We start from the raw sequence: 26,632 nt of genomic DNA, 5'->3' as shown, positions 1-26,632 counted from the left end.
TTGCAGGAATATAAAGTGTGAGAACAGCGTAGGAATATAAAGTCTGAGGACAGCGTAGGAATATAAAGTCTGAGAACAGCATAGGAATATAAAGTCTGAGGACAGCGTAGGAATATAAAGTCTGAGGACAGCGTAGGAATATAAAGTCTGAGGACAGCGTAGGAATATAAAGTCTGAGACCAGCGTAGGAATATAAAGTCTGAGAACAGCACAGGAATATAAAGTCGGAGAACAGCGCAGGAATATAAAGTCTGAGAACAGCGTAGGAATATAAAGTCTGAGACCAGCGCAGGAATATAAAGTCTGAGTAAACTGCCCCATTATGATACAGTGCTAAATGACTTGCAGCCATGGCTGTTTACATCAGCACTTACACATCGGGAAGTTACTATCTGGTCATTTAGGGAACGTTCTGTAAAGCCCAAATCTATTCATAGAGCTTACTAAAAGTAGTTCCTGTTGGATGACCTCATTTGCATATCATGTTCGATCATTACACCTAGTTTACTGCATGGAAAACACAAAAATTTATATGATGAATATAATAAGTATACAAAACGTGCATTAATCAATAAGAAACAAACAATGTCCACTCACCGTTGAAATTTCCAATAACAAGAACTTCACTGTATGCCAGAGGCCAGAACTCAATACTCTCAAACTTGAGATCCGTGGAGACAGTATCCCTGATGGTGTAGCCAATATACAACTCAGACGTTGCAGCTGCTGCTACATCAGAGCCAACGTTGCCAATGACGTCTGCACTGGGTACTCTTCCAATGCGTCGACCATTGGCGTACAGCTCCAGACCTCCTCTTGAGTTCCAGGACAGAACAAAGCGATACCACAGTCCGCTGATGAGAGTGACTGAAACACAACCAGGTCATTGATGGTTACTTTGTGTCTCATAAGTGAATCGGGGCCCGGGTGGCCCAGTCGTCTAAGGTGCCGCGATTCGCTGTGCAGAGTTGCGTCCCTTGGGCATGCCAGAAACCTATGATTGTGGTAGCGAATCCTGGTTCGCCCTGATTATGTTTCTAGGTTTGTCAGCACCATACCCATGCTCGTGGGTTTCACCGAAGTGGTAAACGTCTGAGACCTGCATTACTTCGAGCTCTCCTCCCACATTAAGCTGACACGCCACGATATAACTGGAATACTGTTAAAAGTGGCGTTAAACCCAACTCACTCACTCACTCATTCACTCATAAGTGAATCAGTTTTCCTAAACCAAATTAAGGCAAGTCAGAACGACAGTTTCAAATTAAATCGATTGTCAACAGAAAGTCATCAACAACACTAATTAGGCTTTATATTTTTCCGTTGGCTTACAAGACCTACTTTCCAAAAAAACCTGAAATAAGAAACAACCATTGAGAAAAATATTTTACAATCAGGTGAAATAAAAAAAAACCCGCATATATTTTATCACCACTGTCCCGTAAGAATACCAGTAATATGTATAAAACTTTTTTCTAACAAAAAAACTAATCAATTACCCTTTGGTATCTTGCCAAATGAAAACTTGTTTTAATGTAATTACATTAGCAGCAGTACCAATCTCGTAGTTGAAATTAAAAAAAAGAATAAATCGACAACCTATGTTGAAATTGGCAGATCAAAAACTCAGGGTTCCCGTATAGATACAAACATATGTCGGACGTTCTGCCCCAGGGATAGTCCCCAAAGCAATCTGAGTGCTACAACTACCCAGGGATTTATCCAGGATTCCGAATAGTTGTGTTCCTCATAATAGTGTGTAAGTGAGTGTGGTTTTATGCCGCTTTTAGCAATATTCCAGCAATATCACGGCGGGGGACACCAGAAATGGGCTTCACACATTGTACCCATGTCAGGAATCGAACCCAGGTCTTCGGCATGACAGGCGAACGCTTTAACCACAAGGCTACCCGACTGCCGTTTTTCCTCATAATAAAGAAGCTGACATCCATAAATATTTTCTCTTTTTACTAGTAACTGAGAATTACAACCTGTTCCTATTTATTCATCCTGTTATCATTGTAATACAGGGTATTTCTACAAAGCCATAAAATTAGCTATATTTTACATATATTATCATAAATTGAGAAAGTATTAATTCCATTTTGGTAATTTTTAATGACATCTGATGTAGACTTGGAGCTGAATATCAGAGTGACGGTCATCTCAGCACTATGGGGAAGTAAAACCACAGAACACACAGTGACATGAATTGAACCAAAGGAATTACTTATTTTTAGTCAAATGCTCACATTTTTTAGTCTCCTTGCAGGCTTGTTCGCATTCAGCTTCAGTGGCGAACCTGTTTCCGTTTCCCCCACATCCCCCGTAGTTGAACTGCAGACACTGCCGTGACCGAGGGGAGTAGTACCAGCGGGGCTTCAGCGCCTTGCACAGACCGGGATCCCTCTCCATCACGCAGACATCCCCTGCAGAAGACTCACAGAGATAACACCACTATTTCCTTTAACTTGAAAACATTTTTTTCAGTCAGAAGAAACAAGTAAATAATTTCACAAATAATTACATCATTCACTGCAATAGGATTTCAAGCCATGACCTGTTTTCATGAAGTGCGAACACACACTGACACTGACAGACATACAAACACATAACAACACACACACTGACAGACACACACACTGTCAGAGACACATGCACACGCACTGACATAGACACACACACTGACAGACAGACACACACGGAGACATAAACACAGACAGACACTGACATAGACACACACACACACACACACACACACACACACACACACACACACACACACACACACACACACACACACACACACACACACACACACTGACAGACACACACACTGTCAGAGACACATGCACACGCACTGACATAGACACACACACTGACAGACAGACACACACGGAGACAAAAACAGAGACAGACACTGACATAGACACACACACACACACACACACACACACACACACACACACACACACACACACACACACACACACACACTTCCCTTCACGGTATATTCATCCTATTGACCAATCAGATTCCACCTCTCATATCACTTACGTTTGCTTCACACAAAATAGCGGGGTCCATAACTCGTAATACCCACTGGTGGCGCTATAATTCACAAAATTCCAGCCTTGTTCAGAAAGGGAGGAAACTCTACTTTTATAGTCAGTTAACTCCCTTGCCTAGGGAAGATGCTGTTCATTATGCCTAGGTACATTCAAGGACATAAGGTAGACTTTATTGCTGACTTACCCAGCACATTCTCTATAGTGAGATTCCACATGTATTGCCCAGCGAGGACGAGAGCGTTCAGATGTCCTTCGCGCACGGACACAGCAACACCCTGTTGTCTGGCCAGGTTGATCGATGACAGGAGGGAAAACGTGGAGCTGGATTCCTCGAACTGTACAGCTGCTACCATCGCCAAGGTGAAGGACGTGCACACTTGCAGATCATCGAAACAGGATAGGTCAGGAAGACTGGCAGAGACATTTTCCCCTTTCAAGTAGACAGCCATAGCACGGTAGCCCTCCATAATAGACGCAGAAGCGTTAACGCCATCTACACCGGACAGGGTAAGTGTGGGCAGACGGGCAGAGATCACGGTATTGTTGGCAAGAATTTCCGAAGAAGCAAAGCTCACATAGGTTCGAACGTCACTGGTTCCTGGAAAAAATAAACAGTGTCCATGTCAGTGGGGCTTTAACAATTCTTTGTTTCTGTTAATTAGAATAGTTTCTGCTACATTTGATTGTTGTATCGTGATATTGTATTGTATAAGGCAGGTGACTATCAAGAATGGGGTACTTGAGGTCGATATTCTGCTCGGATATCCCAACAGGGAAACAAGCATGGGCTACTTGGGATGCATTCTGTTACGGAATCCCCACAGGGTAACAAGCATGGGCTATTTGGGATACATTCTGTTATGGAATCTCCACAGGGAAACAAGCATGGGCTACTTGGGATGCATTCTGTTACGGAATCCCAACAGTGAAACAAGCATGGGCTACTTTGGATGCATTCTGTTACGGAATCCCCACAGGGAAACAAGCATGGGCTACTTGGGATGCATTCTGTTATGGAATCCCCACAGGGAAACAAGCATGGGCTACTTGGGATGCATTCTGTTACGGAATCCCCACAGGGAAACAAGCATGGGCTACTTGGGATGCATTCTGTTACGGAATCTCCACAGGGAAACAAGCATGGGCTACTTGGGATGCATTCTGTTACGGAATCCCCACAGGGAAACAAGCATGGGCTACTTGGGATGCATTCTGTTACGGAATCCCCACAGGGAAACAAGCATGGGCTACTTGGGATGCATTCTGTTACGGAATCCCCACAGGGAAACAAGCATGGGCTACTTGGGATGCATTCTGTTACGGAATCTCCACAGGGAAACAAGCATGGGCTACTTGGGATGCATTCTGTTATGGAATGGCCATAGGGAAACAAGCATGGGCTACTTGGGATGCATTCTGTTACGGAATGGCCACAGTGAAACAAGCATGGGCTACTTGGGATGCATTCTGTTACTGAATGGCCATAGGGAAACAAGCATGGGCTACTTGGCATGCATTCTGTTACGGAATGGCCATAGGGAAACAAGCATGGGCTACTTGGGATGCATTCTGTTACGGAATCCCAACAGTGAAACAAGCATGGGCTACTTGGGATGCATTCTGTTACGGAATCCCCACAGGGAAACAAGCATGGGCTACTTGGGATGCATTCTGTTACGGAATCCCCACAGGGAAACAAGCATGGGCTACTTGGGATGCATTCTGTTACGGAATCCCCACAGGGAAACAAGCATGGGCTACTTGGGATGCATTCTGTTACGGAATCTCCACAGGGAAACAAGCATGGGCTACTTGGGATGCATTCTGTTACGGAATCCCCACAGGGAAACAAGCATGGGCTACTTGGGATGCATTCTGTTACGGAATCCCCACAGGGAAACAAGCATGGGCTACTTGGGATGCATTCTGTTACGGAATCCCCACAGGGAAACAAGCATGGGCTACTTGGGATGCATTCTGTTACGGAATCTCCACAGGGAAACAAGCATGGGCTACTTGGGATGCATTCTGTTATGGAATGGCCATAGGGAAACAAGCATGGGCTACTTGGGATGCATTCTGTTACGGAATGGCCACAGTGAAACAAGCATGGGCTACTTGGGATGCATTCTGTTACGGAATCCCCACAGGGAAACAAGCATGGGCTACTTGGGATGCATTCTGTTACGGAATCCCCACAGGGAAACAAGCATGGGCTACTTAGGATGCATTCTGTTACGGAATGGCCACAGTGAAACAGGCATGGGCTACTTGGGATGCATTCTGTTACGGAATCCCCACAGGGAAACAAGCATGGGCTACTTGGGATGCATTCTTTTACGGAATCCCCACAGGGAAACAAGCATGGGCTACTTGGGATGCATTCTGTTACGGAATCTCCACAGGGAAACAAGCATGGGCTACTTGGGATGCATTCTGTTATGGAATGGCCATAGGGAAACAAGCATGGGCTACTTGGGATGCATTCTGTTACGGAATGGCCACAGTGAAACAAGCATGGGCTACTTGGGATGCATTCTGTTACTGAATGGCCATAGGGAAACAAGCATGGGCTACTTGGCATGCATTCTGTTACGGAATGGCCATAGGGAAACAAGCATGGGCTACTTGGGATGCATTCTGTTACGGAATCCCAACAGTGAAACAAGCATGGGCTACTTGGGATGCATTCTGTTACGGAATCCCCACAGGGAAACAAGCATGGGCTACTTGGGATGCATTCTGTTACGGAATCCCCACAGGGAAACAAGCATGGGCTACTTGGGATGCATTCTGTTACGGAATCCCCACAGGGAAACAAGCATGGGCTACTTGGGATGCATTCTGTTACGGAATCTCCACAGGGAAACAAGCATGGGCTACTTGGGATGCATTCTGTTACGGAATCCCCACAGGGAAACAAGCATGGGCTACTTGGGATGCATTCTGTTACGGAATCCCCACAGGGAAACAAGCATGGGCTACTTGGGATGCATTCTGTTACGGAATCCCCACAGGGAAACAAGCATGGGCTACTTGGGATGCATTCTGTTACGGAATCTCCACAGGGAAACAAGCATGGGCTACTTGGGATGCATTCTGTTATGGAATGGCCATAGGGAAACAAGCATGGGCTACTTGGGATGCATTCTGTTACGGAATGGCCACAGTGAAACAAGCATGGGCTACTTGGGATGCATTCTGTTACGGAATCCCCACAGGGAAACAAGCATGGGCTACTTGGGATGCATTCTGTTACGGAATCCCCACAGGGAAACAAGCATGGGCTACTTAGGATGCATTCTGTTACGGAATGGCCACAGTGAAACAGGCATGGGCTACTTGGGATGCATTCTGTTACGGAATCCCCACAGGGAAACAAGCATGGGCTACTTGGGATGCATTCTTTTACGGAATCCCCACAGGGAAACAAGCATGGGCTACTTGGGATGCATTCTGTTACGGAATCTCCACAGGGAAACAAGCATGGGCTACTTGGGATGCATTCTGTTACGGAATCCCAACAGTGAAACAAGCATGGGCTACTTGGGATGCATTCTGTTACTGAATGGCCACAGGGAAACAAGCATGGGCTACTTGGGATGCATTCTGTTACGGAATCCCCACAGGGAAACAAGCATGGGCTACTTGGGATGCATTCTGTTACCGAATGGCCATAGGGAAACAAGCATGGGCTACTTGGGATGCATTCTGTTACTGAATGGCCTTAGGGAAACAAGCATGGGCTACTTGGGTGCATTCTGTTACGGAATGGCCTTAGGGAAACAAGCATGGGCTACTTGGGATGCATTCTGTTACGGAATGGCCATAGGGAAACAAGCATGGGCTACTTGGGGTGCATTCTGTTACGGAATGGCCATAGGGAAACAAGCATGGGCTACTTGGGATGCATTTTGTTACGGAATCCCCACAGTGAAACAAGAATGGGTTACTTGGGATGCATTCTGTTACGGAATGGCCATAGGGAAACAAGCATGGGCTACTTGGGATGCATTCTGTTACTGAATGGCCATAGGGAAACAAGCATGGGCTACTTGGGATGCATTCTGTTATGGAATCCCCACAGGGAAACAAGCATGGGCTACTTGGGATGCATTCTGTTATGGAATGGCCATAGGGAAACAAGCATGGGCTACTTGGGATGCATTCTGTTACGGAATCCCCACAGGGAAACAAGAATGGGTTACTTGGGATGCATTCTGTTACTGAATGGCCATAGGGAAACAAGCATGGGCTACTTGGGATGCATTCTGTTACGGAATCCCCACAGTGAAACAAGAATGGGTTACTTGGGATGCATTCTGTTACGGAATGGCCATAGGGAAACAAGCATGGGCTATTTGGGATGCATTCTGTTACGGAATGGCCACAGGGAAACAAGCACGGGCTACTTGGGATGCATTCTGTTACGGAATGGCCATAGGGAAACAAGCATGGGCTACTTGGGATGCATTCTGTTACGGAATCCCCACAGTGAAACAAGCATGGGCTACTTGGGATGCATTCTGTTACGGAATCCCCATTGTGAAACAAGCATGGGCTACTTGGGATGCATTCTGTTACCGAATGGCCATAGGGAAACAAGCATGGGCTACTTGGGATGCATTCTGTTACGGAATGGTCATAGGGAAACAAGCATGGGCTACTTGGGATGCATTCTGTTACAGAATCCCCACAGTGCAAAAAAGCATGGGCTACTTGGGATGCATTCTGTTACGGAATGGCCATAGGGAAACAAGCATGGGCTACTTGGGATGCATTCTGTTACGGAATGGCCATAGGGAAACAAGCATGGGCTACTTGGGATGCATTCTGTTATGGAATGGCCACAGGGAAACAAGCACGGGCTACTTGGGATGCATTCTGTTACGGAATGGCCATAGGGAAACAAGCATGGGCTACTTGGGATGCATTCTGTTACGGAATCCCCACAGGGAAACAAGCATGGGCTACTTGGGATGCATTCTGTTACGGAATCCCCATTGTGAAACAAGCATGGGCTACTTGGGATGCATTCTGTTATGGAATGGCCATAGGGAAACAAGCATGGGCTACTTGGGATGCATTCTGTTACGGAATGGCCACAGGGAAACAAGCATGGGCTACTTGGGATGCATTCTGTTACGGAATGGCCATAGGGAAACAAGCATGGGCTACTTGGGATGCATTCTGTTATGGAATGGCCATAGGGAAACAAGCATGGGCTACTTGGGATGCATTCTGTTACGGAATCCCCACAGGGAAACAAGCATGGGCTACTTGGGATGCATTCTGTTACGGAATGGCCATAGGGAAACAAGCACGGGCTACTTGGGATGCATTCTGTTACTGAATGGCCATAGGGAAAAAAGCATGGGCTACTTGGGATGCATTCTGTTATGGAATCCCCACAGTGAAACAAGCATGGGGTACTTGGGATGCATTCTGTTACGGAATCCCCACAGGGAAACAAGCAAGGGCTACTTGGGATGCATTCTGTTACGGAATGGCCATAGGGAAACAAGCATGGGCTACTTGGGATGCATTCTGTTACGGAATGGCCATATGGAAACAAGCACGGGCTACTTGGGATGCATTCTGTTACGGAATGGCCATATGGAAACAAGCATGGGCTACTTGGGATGCATTCTGTTACGGAATGGCCATAGGGAAACAAGCACGGGCTACTTGGGATGCATTCTGTTACGGAATGGCCATATGGAAACAAGCATGGGCTACTTGGGATGCATTCTGTTACGGAATGGCCATAGGGAAACAAGCATGGGCTACTTGGGATGCATTCTGTTACGGAATCCCCACAGGGAAACAAGCATGGGCTACTTGGGATGCATTCTGTTACGGAATGGCCATAGGGAAACAAGCACGGGCTACTTGGGATGCATTCTGTTACGGAATGGCCATATGGAAACAAGCATGGGCTACTTGGGATGCATTCTGTTACGGAATGGCCATAGGGAAACAAGCATGGGCTACTTGGGATGCATTCTGTTACGGAATCCCCACAGGGAAACAAGCATGGGCTACTTGGGATGCATTCTGTTATGGAATGGCCACAGGGAAACAAGCAAAAGGGGTAAATGGGATCTGTATTCTGTTCTGATATCCTCACAGGGAAACAAGCATTGGGTACTTTGGGTCTAGTCTGTTTAGGAATACCTATGGGAGAACAAGCAGGTGGTATTTAGATCAGTTCTGATCCCGGGGTCCTCATGGTAAGGCTGCAAGCGCCACTGGGGATCTGTTCATTCCTCAGGTGAAAACTTCACAAAGAACCCCTGTACTTACCATCATAACTGCAGTCTGACCCATACTGTGCATCAGGGCACGTGCAGTAGTTGGGGCCCATACAATTGCCTCCTGTTGGGCACGTGACATTGGGGCACAGCTCTGAAACACACAACAGGACATTACATATGCCTACAGTCAGTCCTCTGCTACAATGCTGTTAACTTAAGTTCAATATATCTTGTTTTCAAAATTGATTTCAAGAAAAAGATGTATGAAAATAAATAAATATTGTTGATACTTTTCAGAAAGAGCTTTGTAATATTCAATACAGAAAGTAGGCCCATAAAAATACCACTAGTGATACCACTAAACCTACAATCTCTTTTAGAGTTACGTTATTTTCTTATGTCTGCATGTCAACTACCTTCACCAGCATGATCAATGACAATTCTGGGATATATATATACTTTATTATATATGAGGCATATGTTTTTGTTGTTGTTTTGTTTGTTGTTTAACACTGCACTCAGCAATATTCAAGCTATATGATGGCAGCCTGTAAATAATATGGACCAGACAATCCAGTGATTGATATAAAGAGCATTGGTCTACATGTGAATATTGGAGAAAGGCAAATGTTATAAGTAAAACTAAAAATATGATACTTAAAAAAATTAAAACATGTCAAAGTTAATCAGTGAAATTAAAGCACAACTTAACGTTAATCATTGAAATGCTAAGACAATTACATTTATTATTATTTTTGGTATAATGTTGGAATTTTTTAATCAAAGTAGTCTACATGCAGCTGCTTCGACGCGCTTGTTCTTCAAAAGAAGCGACCATAAAATCTCAGTGATTCGAACTCGAGCGTGAAGTCGGTTGAGTCAAAGTCAAAATTAAATTAAAATGTCTAAACAATCTAATTAAAATCAGATCTTAGTTCTCGCTATAGATAAACAATGATCTGATGACATCTCATTACTGGTCACGTTAGAACGACCTTTCATCAAAGCGTCGCTTACCAGATAATGAAAGTGACAGCCGGAATGTGTTTTCTAATCATGATACCTCGAAAACGTTGACACGGGGTATTCCGAACGACAGTTACGACCCGTACGACTGATTCCGTCAAAATGATCGTCTGTCTCTTGCTTCCGTGGGATAAACATTTGAACGGTGGAGGCGCTGCACAGTATGTGGGAAGCACTGCTATACAAACTCAACCATATATTAGTCATTCCGGAATGTTCGTTTGTTCAGTTTTCAAAATTTTGATCGCAAACTGTGTCAACATATTTTACAAGCGATGTCTGAAATGGAAATCCCCAGGTTGAAACGAGTGCCGTAAAGCTCGAGAAAGCGTCTTTCTAATTGGCTGTCGACTTCTTGTTAGTCATTAGTGGTCGGTCAAAGTTGGCGAAAGGTCGTTCTGACGTGACCCGTAATGGGATGTCCTCAGACCTTTGTTCAGCAGCGGCGAGAACTTAGATCTGATTTGAATGAGATTGGATGTCTAAACGTATTAACATCGTCCACTTGATAATGTTGGCTCGTCAACGGTGACAGTCTTTTTTACTGAAGAATCTACAAAAACCTGGGGTGAATTGCAAAGCGCCAATCCCTTGCAAACGATGTACTGCGATTCAGCCGCTTGCAATCAGACCAGTCGCTTCGTTCTCAAAACAAATTATTGCGGCTGAGTTGAACAGCGGAACAAGAAATTCTTGACTGGATCAACTGGGACATGAGCAAAGGTAGCTAACACACCATCATACCCAGGCCCGGGGTGAGGGATAAATTTGCTTACTCTGAGTGATTCGGGGCTTGCAATGCGCCCCTGGTGCGTCTAATGTAATATATTCTCTCACGCTTATGTCACAATTCGGAGGGGGCACGGGTGGCCCAGTCGTCTAAGGCGCCGCGGATCGCTGTGCAGAGTTGCCTCCCTTGGGCACGCCAGAAACCTATGATTGTGGGTTCAAATCCCGGTTCGCCCCAATTATGTTTCTAGGTTTGTCAGCACCATACCCGTGCTCGTGGGTTTCACCGAAGTGGTAAACGTCTGCGACCTGCATCACTTCGGGCTTTCCTCCCACATTAAGCTGACACGCCGCGCGCGATATAACTGGAATACTGTTAAAAGCGGCGTTAAACCCAACTCACTCACACACAATTCGGATTCCGGACCAGCGTACAATACAAAGGGAGATAACTTAAAACCTTCAGCGACCTACTCGTACTGTCTCACGGCTCGGGTCGTACGAAACGCCGTCTGTACACCTGTACAGCGCAAAGTTTCGCTCTACTGCGCAAAACAAGGCATCTCACGGGACATATCTCATAGTATAGGAAGAATGGAAAAGAGAAAAGTACCTTACACCTACAGCCAGGAACCTAGCTGTCGAAATTTGGAAAGACATTTATCCCATATTCCAAGCAGCAACTTTGGTATAGCATCGATTAGAGTTAGTTCCCCTGTAGAAATCATTCTTTAAAAATGGCTATTTCTGCCATTCGTCACCACTCGACCCTTTCCGGTCGCAAAAATGGCCATGAGATGGGCACGAGTCGCTATTCGGCTTGTCCGGAAAAACACGAGTTGGTCACGAATGCCTTTTCTGCACCATGAAAGTGTTTTGGATTGTGAGTGATTGTTAGCAGTCTTGCAGCTATTCGCGGCGAAATGTGTATTACTGTGAGATAATAAATATGGTAGGTTTGTCATTCTGCCAAAATGACAATACCATCAGCTGTAAACATAATTGCATGTAATGGTAAATTAACTTCATACTTCCATCTTAATCATTTAAACATTTATCTACAACGACAAGTGTAATTTGTACACATGTACAAAACATATTCGATCTTCAAAGCGACCTCCAGAGACATAATAATTAGACATATATAGATTTGTGAAATTAATTGATATTATGTGTTCACAGATTCTGTCAAGATTCTTACTAACAAATTTGGTTCTGCAATATTGTCTGGGGAATATTTCAACATTGTCTTTATATGACAATGCGAAAAACACTCCGATATGAAAGTCTATATATCCATTGTCTCCATTTTGGGACGAATATCTTGAAATCGTAAGGGGAGATAATCTCACCATTGTTGTCCGCGCATCCTCTCAAGTTGAACCGGAAGCAGGCGTTTCCGACCACCTGATTGGGGCAGATCCTGAACGCCTGTACTACTATCGGTGGTTTGATGATCACATTGTAGAATGCTGTGTCTGTCAGAGATTTGATGTTCTTAAAAAAATAAAAATATTATTGCTGTTGATTTAAGATTCCCGGTAAGCGTTTGGCATATTTCAATACAATAATATATATATTATCCTTTGTTTAGTTATCATGGCGACTCAGTATTTGGACTTGGAGGGACAACTGCCATTCGTATACTGCGACGGATGTAGATGCGAATATTTGATATAAGGGAGCTTTACATTGTGAAAATGGACAGTGATAGGTCCGGCAGTTCTGATGGGGGGGGGGGGGGGGGGGGGGGGGAGAGAGAGAGGAGTTCTGATGGAGATATGACAGTTTTGACGGAGAGAGAGAGCTGTTCTGGTGGAGAGAGAGATTACTTCTGATGGAGAGAGAGAGAGCAGTTCTGGTGGAGAGAGAGTACTTCTGATGGAGAGAGAGAGCAGTTCTGGTGGAGAGAGAGAGAGGGGTTCTGGTAGAGCGAGAGCAGTTCTGGTGGAGAGAGAGTACTTCTGATGGAGAGAGAGAGCAGTTCTGGTGGAGAGAGAGTACTCCTGATGGAGAGAGAGAGAGATAGAGCAGTTCTGGTGGAGAGAGAGCAGTTCTGGTGGAGAGAGAGAGTACTTCTGATGGAGAGAGAGAACAGTTCTGGTGGAGAGAGAGTACTTCTGATGGATAGAGAGCAGTTCTGGTGGAGAGAGAGTACTTATGATGGAGAGAGAGCAGTTCTGGTGGAGAGAGAGAGAGAGAGCAGTTCTGGTGGAGAGAGCGAGAACAGTTCTGGTGGAGAGAGAAAGTGAGCAGTTCTGGTGGAGAGAGAGAGTACTTCTGATGGAGAGAGAGAGAGAGCAGTTCTGGTGGAGAGAGAGAGTACTTCTGATGGAGAGAGAGCAGTTCTGGTGGAGAGAGAGTACTTCTGATGGAGAGAGAGCAGTTCTGGTGGAGAGAGAGAGCAGTTCTGGTGGAGAGAGCGAGAACAGTTCTGGTGGAGAGAGAGAGTACTTCTGATGGAGAGAGAGAGCAGTTCTGGTGGAGAAAGAGCAGTTCTGGTGGAGAGAGAGAGTACTTCTGATGGAGAGAGAGAGCAGTTCTGGTGGAGAGAGAGAGAGTACTGATGGAGAGAGAGAGCAGTTCTGGTGGAGAGAGAGTACTTCTGATGGAGAGAGAGAGCAGTTCTGGTGGAGAGAGAGTACGTCTGATGGAGAGAGAGAGCAGTTCTGGTGGAGAGAGAGTACTTCTGATGGAGAGAGAGAGAGAGAGCAGTTCTGGTGGAGAGAGAGAGTACTTCTGATGGAAAGAGAGCAGTTCTGGTGGAGAGAGAGAGTACTTCTGATGGAAAGAGAGCAGTTCTGGTGGAGAGAGAGTACTTCTGATGGAGAGAGAGCAGTTCTGGTGGAGAGAGAGAGAGTACTTCTGATGAAGAGAGAGAGCAGTTCTGGTGGAGAGAGAGAGAGTACTTCTGATGAAGAGAGAGAGCAGTTCTGGTGGAGAGAGAGAGAGTACTTCTGATGAAGAGAAAGAGAGCAGTTCTGGTGGAGAGAGAGAGAGTACTTCTGATGAAGAGAGAGAGCAGTTCTGGTGGAGAGAGAGAGAGTACTTCTGATGAAGAGAGAGAGCAGTTCTGGTGGAGAGAGAGAGAGTACTTCTGATGAAGAGAGAGAGCAGTTCTGGTGGAGAGAGAGAGGGAGTACTTCTGATGAAGAGAGAGAGCAGTTCTGGTGGAGAGAGAGAGAGTACTTCTGATGAAGAGAGAGAGCAGTTCTGATGAAGAGAGAGAGCAGTTCTGATGGAAAGAGAGATTGATGGGGTTGTCTCACGGTGAATCTGGTCTCGAATTCTTCTTCTCCCGGGCCGCGTGTCTGGAGGTCCCAGGTCTTCATGTACTCTCCGCCATCTTTACGGCCGAATGTGAAGGTCTTCAGGGCCTTGAGGCTGTCGAACCGAAACTCGATGCACGGGTCACTGTCAGCGGCATCCGGGCACCAACCTGGGTAACAGACATGCACGATATTGAACAGTTCAGTTGAACAGTTCATAATCAGACTTAAGACAGATATGTACCAGACCATTAAGTTCAGATGAACTCCTCAAAAAAGGATACGCATACATGACAGACATTAAGACATTAACGATAACACTTACGTAACACTTCAGAAAAGAACCGCAACCTTTTGTTTGTTATTTAAAGCCGCACTCAGCAATATTCCAGCTCTAAGGCGACAGTCCAGATGTGGAAACAATAGAGTCTGGACCAGACAAGCCAGCGATTGATATAATCATCGGTCCACGTGCACGCAATTGGGATCGATGACATGCATCAACCAAGTCAGCGAGCCTGACCACCCGATCCTGTTGGTCGCCTCTTACGACAAGTATAGTCGCCTTTTACGAGAAGCATGGGTTACTGAAGACCTATTCTAACCCTGGTATTTACGGGTCGGTAACACCACCGTAAAACCACAGCATCAATGCACATGCTTCTCGGTTGTCTGTTAAAACTGTGTCGTCATGCATGTCTCCTGAAGCACACCGAAACAACGTCGTCAGATAATTGGAAGCAGGAGAATCGGAGGGAACCGGCTACTGCCAGAGTGCCCCAGAGCAAAATCTCTAGACTTTGGTATCGGTACCAACAGCATGGTACGTCACGTGACCGACCGCATGTAACAACGGCTGCCCAGAACCGCTTAAAATACGGCTACGTCATTCGCGGTAAAGGTGTACAATTACCTCGTCTACTACAGCAGCAATTCAACCGCCGTCATATAGCTGGAATATTGCTGAATTTGGCGTTAAACAACAAAGAAACAAACAACAACAACAGCAGCAATTCAACGATTGCAAAGGATACCTGTCCACACGTGCATAACTACCCATCTTCCCGAGGCAAGAGCGTTAACTGACTTTAAAAGTCCATTTTCCACCCTTGCCGAACTAGGCTGGAATTTCTGGGCTCGATCGTAGCGTCACCAGTGGCTATGACCAGTTATGTCCCTTCTAAGCCTCTCCTAAGGACCAATCAGATTCCACCTCTCGTATCACTTGCGTTTGCTTCACACAAAATGGTTGCGCCCGGTCGGGACGATCTGATCGATAATCAATATCAAAATTGTGATAAAACGGGTCTTACATCGCGAAATCCATCAAATCACGTGAGCACCTTGATTAAAAACATGAGAAGAAAATATCTGCTGACAACGAGTTGATGGTGCACATGCTTTGCAAATCCTGCAATCGACCGAAATCTGCACGACAGTTTATGAACCGGATTTCAATTTTGGTGCGCGATTTTGATTGGACTATGCATAGACTCGTTAGTCAAGCCAAAATTAACTCCACAATACCAGCATAGTTCGGCAAGGGTTGAAACTGGACTTTTATAGTCAGTTAACTCTCTTGCCTCGGGAAGATGGGTGAAGAAGGTCTCCGCGCCGGGCGGCCTGTTACAACATCGTCTACTGCGGCTTCACTGATGCCAGTCACACAAAGCGCTGAGTCAACATTTACGCTACATCGAGCTGCAGGGAGAACCAGGGTGTACCGTCATCACACAGGAGGTGTTGGCAATGGAACCATGACAGGTCATCCCTCTAAATCACCAGGTTTGAACCCAATACACCAACTTTCGAACGAGTGTGATTGCCGCGTACGGTAGAGTCATCACGAACCTCAGCCACTGCAACAGCTTGGCCATGGACTTCATGCCTTTGGACTGACATTCCGAATTTGTGATTCGTGCTCTCATTTCGTCCTGGTTCATGCTGCGCTTATGCTGGGCACACGATATTTTTATAACCTTGACCGTTTCCTTGTTATGTCCTCATGTCAACTGTTGTCCTATTTCAACACGCTGTCCCTCAACTGTGTTGGTTCCAAAGCTGGTTAACTATGCGTGCACTTTGTTGATGTGTAAAAACGATTAAAAAAACCAAATGCCGTCTGCATCTGACGAAATATATATAATTGTGTTAATATGAATTTGTGTGTGTGTGTGTGTGTGTGTGTGTGTGTGTGAATGTGTGTGTGTGTTTGTGAGTGTGTGTGTGTGTGTGTGTGTGTGTGAGAGAGAGAGAGAGAGAGTGTGTGTGAATGTGTGAGTGAATGTTTGTGTGTGTGAGAGTGTGTGAGAGGGTGAATGTTTGTGTGTGTGGATTTGTGTGTGTGTGTGTGTGTGTGTTAGTGTGTGTGTGTGTGTGTGTGTGCTCTATACCCATGTAAACAATGACGGCGATAGCCCGTTCGAAGAGAGACACACAAACCTTTCAAGAGACCATTTAGAACGGTAGCTCTATATCACTTTACTCACCAGTCGATCCATATCTGACATCAGAGGGAGTGGTTCCTGGTGCTGATGACGTGGCGTTGATGTTGGCGTCTGGTAGGCTCCCAGTGGCGATACCCAGTTCCGTGTCACATACTATATCTGCGGAATAAGTATAATTACATGAAATATTATTTAAAATTCAGGATATTTAAAAACAAAATGGGACGAACACAACCTGAGTTACAAAATGAACAAAAACTGATTGAGGGATGGACACAAGTTGAGTTGCGTGCCTTTGCCGTGCAAGGACCCGCTGATCCTGGGTTCTTCCCACTTGTGTACCTTTGTCTAGCAGCACCGTGGTTTGTGTGTTTAATCTTTTAATCTACTTTCACGAATAATGTACATATTTGGGTGAAGAAAACGTGATTCTTTTTAGATTATTTTATGGAAGCCTCATGCATAATCATTCAATTATACAATTGTATCATTGACAGTGAAGCGTTGTGTCATAACTTGAGATTCCGGGTTAGAACTGGTCTCCAACCACCCATGCTGGCTGTCAGGTGAGACTAAATATTCTCTCAAAGAAAAGAAAAGGATCAGGAAAATCTAAATCTTATGAACGGTCATCAGAAGATATCTCACCTTTCAAAAATGAAAACAATGATCTGACGGTTTCGGACCAAAACCTAACGCCCCAATACTCGTATAATGCAATCCCTCCGTGCACAGGCCATTCTTGATTTTGACACATCAGTGAAATGTCGTCAAATCGCTCTGAGCTATTAGTATTGTTGATTCCATTATCTACAGTAACTCGTTAGCTCTTTACACTTGCTTTAATACAGTATTTGTGATCAGATAGAAAAGCGTTGTGTCCAATGTGATGAACGTCTGAGGCTCACGACAAGCTGCATACCGGTAGAACTCCGCGAGAGTTGGCCACAATGTTCAATGTGCCTGAGTCTGTGACTTGCAGACTTTCAGAACCGGTTTCTGCAGACAAAATGTTAAATGTGCCTGAGTCTGTGACTTGCAGACTTTCGAACCGGTTTCTGCAGACAAAATGTTAAATGATTGGCCCCGCACAGTACACACAGGGTCAGCAACAAAAGTCAAGGATCGATTAATCAGAAACAAGGCTTTACGAAATCAAGCCCAAAAAGCCAATCAAATCGCTGATCACTTGCTCAAGTTACTGACAAGGCGATTAGAAATCGTGTGCATGCAGTTTAAATAAAAATGCATATCATTGGGCATAAGTCAAATATAAATTAAGATGTATTATAAATATTAAAGACCGCCTCCGCGGTCTAGTGGTAGAGCGTCCGCCCGGAGAGCGGAAGGTCCGGGGTTCGATCCCCGGCCGCGTCATACCAAAAGACGTTAAAAGATGGTACTTGTTGTTACCCTGTCTGTCGCTCGGCATTAAGGGGCTAAAACAAGGACTGGTCGGCTCGGAGTCAGTATACTCTGTCTGAGTGGGGTATTCATGTTAAACTGCGGCATGGTATCTCAGTGAGCAAGCACTATAACTCGGCATCAGTCCGGACTAGTACAAGCACCAACACAAACACACACACGTACATGCACGTCGCTATATAAGTGCAATAATCTTGGACGCGACGTTAAACCCAATTTCACCTCACCTCACCATAAATATTGAAATTAGATGTGCAATCAGATTCACAGGAACTTGCGTTACCACAGGACGTGCGACAAAGTGGATGCAATATTAACATTAATTATACAAACAAACTCAAGCTCAGATAATGGTGACTACACAAATTGACATACAATATTGTGACGTCAACAATTTTCGCAGCGCAGGTTTTAGTATGAAGTACTACAAATCAAGAGGTTGCAGGTTCGTATCCAGCAAGTCTTTATTGACCTACTTTAGTTCGAGAAGCACCCACTGCTGTCAATAACCTCTCACAGTCACCTGACTGCCGGTCCTCACGTCCTCAACCACGTGATAGAACTGAATGACAATATCGCTAGCAAAATGGATAGTTGTTGAAAAGCACACTTTACATTTTTGTCATTACTTTAAGTTATATTCCTTATCGTCGGAATGCCTTGTTTTCACGTTATAAATATTAGAATATATTCAGCTATCTTCGTTAACTAAGGAAGGCAGTATTTGATGATTCAATTTCATTTGGCAAGTTCTAAGAATGCACCACACGGTCACACGGTGTATGTCTGGAAAGGTCAAGCTCGGTGGGGCATGACGTGTCCCAGGCCCATAGATCTGGAATTGTGTACGGGAACCATTTATTAAATATTATGACTGGGGTCGCGGTATATTGATGAATATATATAAATGTTCATTTGAATGGAGAAATATATTTAATCCTTCATAAATGACACGCCTTTCCATATCCAATAGAAATCTCTGCATAAAGCAGAGTCGACTGTACGATTCCGACTATATCATGAGCACGTGTTTATAAATCACTACCAAATAGTGATGATACCAGGTGTTTGCGAAAAGGTGAGCGTATTCTGTCCCACTGGTGGCACACATCACAAACACACGCAAAGGCAAGTGAATTTTTCACCTGAAAAAACACGGGAACATATGGTACAAATCAATATAGGGAATTGCATCGGACATCATTTTTGTCACTGATGCGCCAAATTTGGAAATGTTTTCCACATGTCTACCCAGCTTTACTGAGGCCTTGAATGTTGTAACCCATCTTCCCGAGGCAAAAGAGTTAACTGACTTTAGAAGTCCAGTTTCGACCCTTGCCAAATTCCTGGGCTCTATCGTAGCGCCTCTAGTGACTATTACGAGTTATGTCCCTTCTATGCCTCTCCTATAGACCAATCAGGTTCCACCTCTCGTATCACTTGCACTTGATTTAAACAAAATGGCGGTGATACATCGCGAAGTGCATGAAATCACGCGAGCACCTTGATAAAAGACATGAAAAGATTTGGAAAATATCTGCTGACAACGAGTTGGCGGTGCACATGCTTTGCAAATCCTGCAACCGACCGAAATCTGCATGACAGTTTTACGAAACGGGTTTCGATTTCATTACGCGATTTTGTTTGAACTATGCATAGACTCGTTGGTCCAGCCAAAATGTAACTCCATATACCAGCCTAGTTCGGCAACGGTGGAAACTAGACTTTAAAAGTCAGTTAACTCCCTTGCCTCGGGAAGATGGTTTTGATTCAGAGGAGAGTCATCTTCCCGAGGTAAAGGAGTTAACTGATAGCTAGGAAAATTCCAGCCTAGTTCGGCAAGGGTGGAAACTGGACTTTTATAGTCAGTTAACTCTCTTGCAACGGGAAGATGGTTGTAACATTGATCAAACAATTTCGATAAATAAGGACAACAATCATAGCATTTACAAAGTGGTGTTTATAATATTGATGGACATTTCATTGAGTGAATCATTGGTCACACTGGTATGTGGCTTAAGTATGGAGCTGACAGGTGGCCTAGACAGTCGTGGATAGTAAGTTGTGGCTAAGCATGACTTCCTGTAATGAAACAACGTGAAGATCCGGGTTAGAATTAGGTCTTCAGCAACCCATGCTTATCTTAAAAGGCGACTATGCTCGTCGTAAGAGGCGACTAACGGGATCGGATTGTCAGACTCGCTGGCTTGGTTGATGCATGTCATCGTATCCCAATGGCGAGGATCGATGTTCATTATGTCAACCACTGGATTGTGTGGCCCAATCTCGATTATTTACAGAGCTCCGTCATAAAGCTGGACTACTGCTGAGTGTGGGATTAGACAACAAACAAAACAAAACGTTATGAATACAGTCATGAGAGCAGTGCCAATTTACACTCGTCAGAGGGGTACACAAAGTACGTGATCTAGACTACCAGTTGTCGGACTTTCATTTTTGTGGAAGCCTTGGTGGCTGAGTGGGTTAGATCGCTGACTTTATGTGATGACGATTAGAAAGTGTTATCCCAAATATAACATTTGTTACATAAAATCAAAACGGTGTATTTATTAGAGACATCCTACATAAAATGTGTCTTTCTTTTCTGCTGAAATTGTTGCATGCTCTTAATGAAGCCCGCTTGATTGCCATGATTGAGGCCACGAGTTAGGCGTTAAACAACAAACAACGTTACTGAATACTCAATATTTATTGGCAGTTACACGTCTATTTACACTATACAGCAATAAATGATACTCATAGATGGAACACGATGAAATGGGCCAAGGCCTCAGTGACAGGTTATACAGTTAATAATTGAAACGTTCTTTCACTGTATGGATCGCTAACCACAATGACAAAGTCACGCCATTGCAATCCAACGGTCAGAAGTTCGCGATCATGTTCCTTTAGATATATAACTGTATATACGTTCTATCTGGGTTACGTGGTGCTCCTAACACAAAGACTCCAAGGCATTCAATGGGAATATTCTAGATTGGGGTCTCTTTTCAAAACATGTCACATCACGAAGGCGAGCCGACGCCCTCTTTTCTCGTCACAACACAAAACCAAACCAGAACGGGATATACGTGCATAGCACGGAGAAAACAGGGATTATATATAAACGACAAAGCGGTATAATGTATTGTTTGTATTCTTACCCTGTTTGAATGATCATATATACAAGCGTTCTATGGATGCAAAGTTGATTTAAATGTATCTTAGGCAAGATTTTTGTTACGTTCAAACCACATCGCATTTTAGATAATGTTTATGTAGCAATAGGAATGAATTACAGATTAAAGGGTACACTGAAGGCTGATTATGTTAAAATGTGAGTTAACGATTATAGCATCAATAATAATAACAATCATGATGATTATAAAACAATAAAAAACAATAGTAATAATGTCAGATGTTTAATATTTGCTAAAACAACTTAGTCAGATATTGTATCGAGAAGTGTTTTATGAACTGTCTGGCAAAAGAAAGTATACGCTTTCAAAATGGATTGCATATTCGTAGAACGAGGTATGGTTTATTTCGCTATAAAGCATTGTTTTATCAAGACGTCCTTTCAAGAGATTCGAACATGCGCTCGCAACTTGATGACGTGGTTTGTTTGACGACGTTTTCTTTGAGAGGGGAGTGTCTAGTGAGTTGTTACCCATAGATGTAGCAGGGGGACGCAGATAAACGCGATGGCCGAACGATCGCATCCCAAACCGGGAGGGGTATGTCAATCGCTATTGGGAGAAAAGGTCCGGGTAATCGACGTGAGGATTGTGTAAATATGTGGCAAATAACCACCTGTGCATAAAATGGAATTGTCTGACGTTCCCGACGTCGTATTGTATTGAGGGAGTCATTATTTAAATAGGGGTTAATATTCTTCAAGTGTACACTTTATGATTCTCCTTAAAGAGACTCGTGGTCGTTGTTTATCGTACAATAGAACACTTCAGGAAGAATCGTTTAATAACGAGTCTAATAACGTTTAAAAGGTTACTGCACATGGCACGTTTATAGTTTTCCATTTATCTGACCATTTTAAACCAGTTTTCCAACAGTACCCGAATTGAGTAAAGGGGTCTGGCGAGCTGATCCTTCAGTCTACCCAGATGATTGTTCATTTCTAGATAATCTTCCCGGGGCAAGACTGTAACTGACTATAAAAGTCCAGTTTCCACTCTTGCCGAACTAGGCTCGATCGTAGCGCCAGCAGTTGTTATTACGAGTTATGTCCCTTCGATGTCCCTCCTATTGACCAATCAGATTCCATCTCTCATATCACTTGCATTTGCTTCAAACAAAATGGCGGCGCCCAGTCAAAACGATCTGATCGATAATCAAGATGTATATTGTAATAAAACGGGTATTTTCTCGCTCAGTTCATCAGATCACTTGAGCACCTTGATTAGATTAGCATGAAAAGATTTGCAAGATATATGGCGATATATGGCGACGTCCAGTTGGCAGTACACATGCTTTCCAAATCCTGCAGTCGACCGAAATCTGCACGTTGAAATCCATGTTGTTTACGAACCAGATGTCTAATTCTTCAGGCGATTTAGATTGGACTGTAACTCTGGCATTCCAGCCTAGTTCGGCAAGGGTTGAAACTGGACTTTTATAATCAGTTAACGCCCTTGCCTCGGGAAGATGTTCTGTATACGGAGGAGGAAGCGCAAGTTGATGGGGGAGATCATGGTATTCTCCGCCTTCTGAATCGTCTTTACGATTTCAACGAATCTGAGTGAGTGAGTGAGTGAGTACGGTTTTACGCCGCTTTTAACAATATTCCAGCAATATCACGACGGGGGACACCAGAAATGGGCTTCACAAATTGTACCCATGTCGGGAATCGAACCCGGGTCTTCGGCGTGATGAGCGAACGCTTTAACCACTAGGCTACCCGACCGCCCCTCAACGAATCTGAAGCCATTCGGATGGCGATGGGAAAGTGAAACATTAAGACGACTGTTGAAGGCCGCAACAAGCCTAAGTATTTGCGATTTCCGTCGAAAAGACTGCGTAAAGTGGAAGAAGCACCCAGGATGCATTATGCTGGGTACAAATAGAAGCCATGCGGGGATAAGTTGCAGGTTGAGGATGCGTTGCGCGCAATAGTTAATTTTAATGAGTCTAATTTCATGCTGATCATGGTGTAATTTGTTTAAAATATTTGACAAACGTGCTCATCTTTAGATAATAAACACAATTGGTCTGATTCATTAACAATAGGCAGACCGCACTATCACTAAGCCCTTCCTTGTTGACCTGTCTGACAAATGTATCTTCCCGAGGCAAGGGTGTTAACTGACTATTAAAGCCCAGTTTCCACCCTTGCCGAAGTCGGCTGAAATTTCGTCAAACGACGTTAAAATATAATACTACTTGTTACCCTGTCTGTCGCTCGGCATTAAGGGAATAAAACGAGGACTGGTTAGGCGTTTTAGATGTGTTAGACAAAAACGAGATTGTTGTACAAAGAATTGTAAACGCGAGGTTAAATCATACGTAGTGTTTTTTGTGCAGTGTATGCTTTCATGGTCAGCCCGGATTTCAATTCAGTTCAGTCCAGTTTAGTTCAATTTCAATTCTGCGTTATTTCTTAATAAGGCAAGATGTCCTAAAGTAGGTCAAAATGGCATGTGGGGTGGGGTGTTTGTTTAATACCGAGCTCTCTAAGATCGCTATAGTGCATATGTACCAATTGTAATGCGGATGGCCTATAACATGGTGGTTAACGATCAACCATCACGCCGAAAATCATATTCCAAAATAAATCAAGAATGTGGAAGAAATATCCAGTTTTCAGCACAGTTTTATAAACGTCTATTCAGATTACACTTGTGAATATTAAACATCACAAACTGTTTCCTTGCCTGAGATCAGTGGTACTTGGTCAATGACCCGCATTCGATTGCTAAAATAGTATACATGTACATCCCTCCCCGACACTATATATTGTGTGTGGCTTCTAACTGTGTGGACGCTCCAAATATGTTCATATTTCTGTCACATTTAGCTAAAAACGCTAAATGGAGAAAAGAGATTTTTAACTTTTATTTCGCCTAATACATGGACCATATTTTCGTATTATTTTATCTTATTTTATTATTTTTGACCACCCAACAAAGATTTTAAGAAAATAATCTGTAAACCAACTCATGAAAAGAGATGTATTATTGTTTGTTGTTTTACGCCGCACTCAGTATTATTCCAGCTTTATGACTGCGGTCTGAAAATAATCTACTTTCCTTGCGATCCTAAAGTAACCATCTGTTTAAACACTAGGCTGTAACGCACCCAGTGCATAAAATACAACAAGGACCTATTTGAAATGGAAACATTCAGATATTTATACAGTGCAGGACTACAAACAAGAGAAGAGGGTAGGGTCAAACGATTGTGGAAATGGGAACGCGATTAAAACATGAAAGGTGTAGGCTTGTTCGCACTGGCAAAGAACATGTTTGCACGAGCCTATTTACCAGCTAGTCATGAAACACATTTATGACGACATGGCATATCTAACAATGCAGTGAATGAATAAACAAGTTGTACCACAAACAGAAAGAGTTAGAAATATAGTAAGAAAGAAAAGACATCTGTCTTGAACACGTTGCAGCTTTGATGAAACAGTGAGTGAGTGAGTGAGTTTGATTTTACGCCGCTTTTAACAATATTTCAGCAATATCACGGCGGGGGACACCAGAAATTGGCTTCACACATTGTACCCATGTCGGGAATCGAACTCGGGTCTTCGGCGTGATGAGCGAACGCTTTAACAACTAGGCTACCCGACCGCCCCTTTGATGAAACAGACATACCCATCTATACTATGTTATTGCAATGAGTTCTTTTTGACGTAATTAATTAAAACTTCATTTAAATTTTTCAGACAATTTAAATATGAAACCTGAATCTCTAAAAATCCCGTAAATTGTTATTACTTTATTAAAGATGTCTGCCATATACAAATGTTCATATCATTAAATTAAATATAATTAAAATGAAAAATTAAATTGATATTACTAACAAATACGAAAATGTTCAAATATATAAAATACTATTTACCCTGCGCCGCATCTCCATGTAGAAAACACACCAGAAGTAATGCCGTCAGGTACACAGACCCAAGCATTGATCGAGCGTGAGGCATGGTCAGACGTCCACCCTCAACTGAAGACTCCAGCTGTCTAACAGCGACTATACCAGGCCAGACACAACTTTACTCACGACCCCAAACAGTATGAAGAATATGTCTTTGGGGGACACCGCATCAACCAAACACTGTCTAAACAAGAAAGAACTCCTTTGATAGAGTCTACAGCTCAACCAACCCACAAGGTCCCAAACGAGAACCTCTCCAAATCATATTAAATCAAACACACTTGACTATACACCATCCTTAACCATAGGTTCTTCTTATAGGTATTCACCTGTCACGTCTTATCATGCCCCGTGTTCAAATAGAATACTTAACCATCTTTGTCCTCATGGTGGGTACGAGTGTATGGTTGAGGGGAGATTTTGACCCACCTTACAGCCGTTGAAAAAACATTGGGGGGGGGGGGGGGGGGGGGTACACATGCACGTTAACACAACGCTTTGATCAATGACGTAGCATCTTCATGACTGCTTTCAATTTTACTTTGACTGTATTGACGTAAACAGTTCTCCGAAATGTCATGACGTTGGATTTGTTTGTGTACTGTTGGCACAGACTAGGTTGTTTCAATAGCGGTTCTTCTTGTTGCCATTGAACTATAATAGAATGTGCTGACACACAAATAACGATTGCAAATCACATGATAGAGAAACGTGCAGCATCGTCACCTGACTGGTTGCCATGCAAGAAAGCAGCATGACACAAAACATAATGAGGTTAACCACAAGTATGGAGGTTTATTTGGGTAGGAAAGTTGAGAGTTATCAAGTGCAGCTACTATGGTTGGGCGTGACGATTTTGGGTGGCTGCTGGATGTTTGTGAAGGGCGTGGTGTGTGTAGTGTTGGAGTGTTGTGTGGGTGTAGGTTGTTAAGGGTGAGTGAGTTACAACGTAGCGTCGCATCGGCATTATTTCAGCCATATAGCGACATAGGTTGTTATAATTAACATATTCTGCATAGACATACTTATAGAAGAAATATCGGGTACGCGTGTGCTGAATGACCATCGTCTGCGCATGCTCTAAATGACGACATTGGTGCTAGTTCTTGGATCCGGAATGACTCCTTTTGTGAGTGAGTGAGTATGGTTTTACGCCGCTTTTAGCAATATTCCAACAATATCACGGCGGGGGACACCAGAAATGGGCTTCACACATTGTACCCATGTGGGGAATCGAACCCGGGTCTTCAACGTGACGAGCGAACGCTTTAACCACTAGGCTACCC

The 26,632-nt window shown here is 43.9% G+C and overlaps 1 protein-coding gene across 1 annotated transcript in view; it reads right to left on the bottom strand.

Annotated features, from left to right (window-relative positions):
* Positions 1-26,632, bottom strand: part of LOC124139580 — a 67,834-nt gene that overhangs the window by 23,485 nt on the left and 17,717 nt on the right. The window contains exons 4-10 of the mRNA XM_048390409.1: positions 16,842-16,958; positions 14,353-14,522; positions 12,436-12,580; positions 9,378-9,479; positions 3,256-3,669; positions 2,253-2,429; positions 598-867 (exon numbers count right to left, since the gene is read on the bottom strand). Coding sequence (XP_048246366.1) covers positions 598-867; positions 2,253-2,429; positions 3,256-3,669; positions 9,378-9,479; positions 12,436-12,580; positions 14,353-14,522; positions 16,842-16,958 — 1,395 coding nt within the window. The remainder of the gene's footprint in view (positions 1-597; positions 868-2,252; positions 2,430-3,255; positions 3,670-9,377; positions 9,480-12,435; positions 12,581-14,352; positions 14,523-16,841; positions 16,959-26,632) is intronic.

This window comes from Haliotis rufescens, unplaced genomic scaffold, assembly GCF_023055435.1.
Source record: "Haliotis rufescens isolate VD_foot unplaced genomic scaffold, xgHalRufe1.0.p SCAF_9, whole genome shotgun sequence".
Lineage (NCBI taxonomy): Eukaryota > Metazoa > Mollusca > Gastropoda > Lepetellida > Haliotidae > Haliotis > Haliotis rufescens.
Note: the sequence above shows the minus strand (reverse complement) of the source record. Positions and strands in the feature narration are given on the sequence as shown.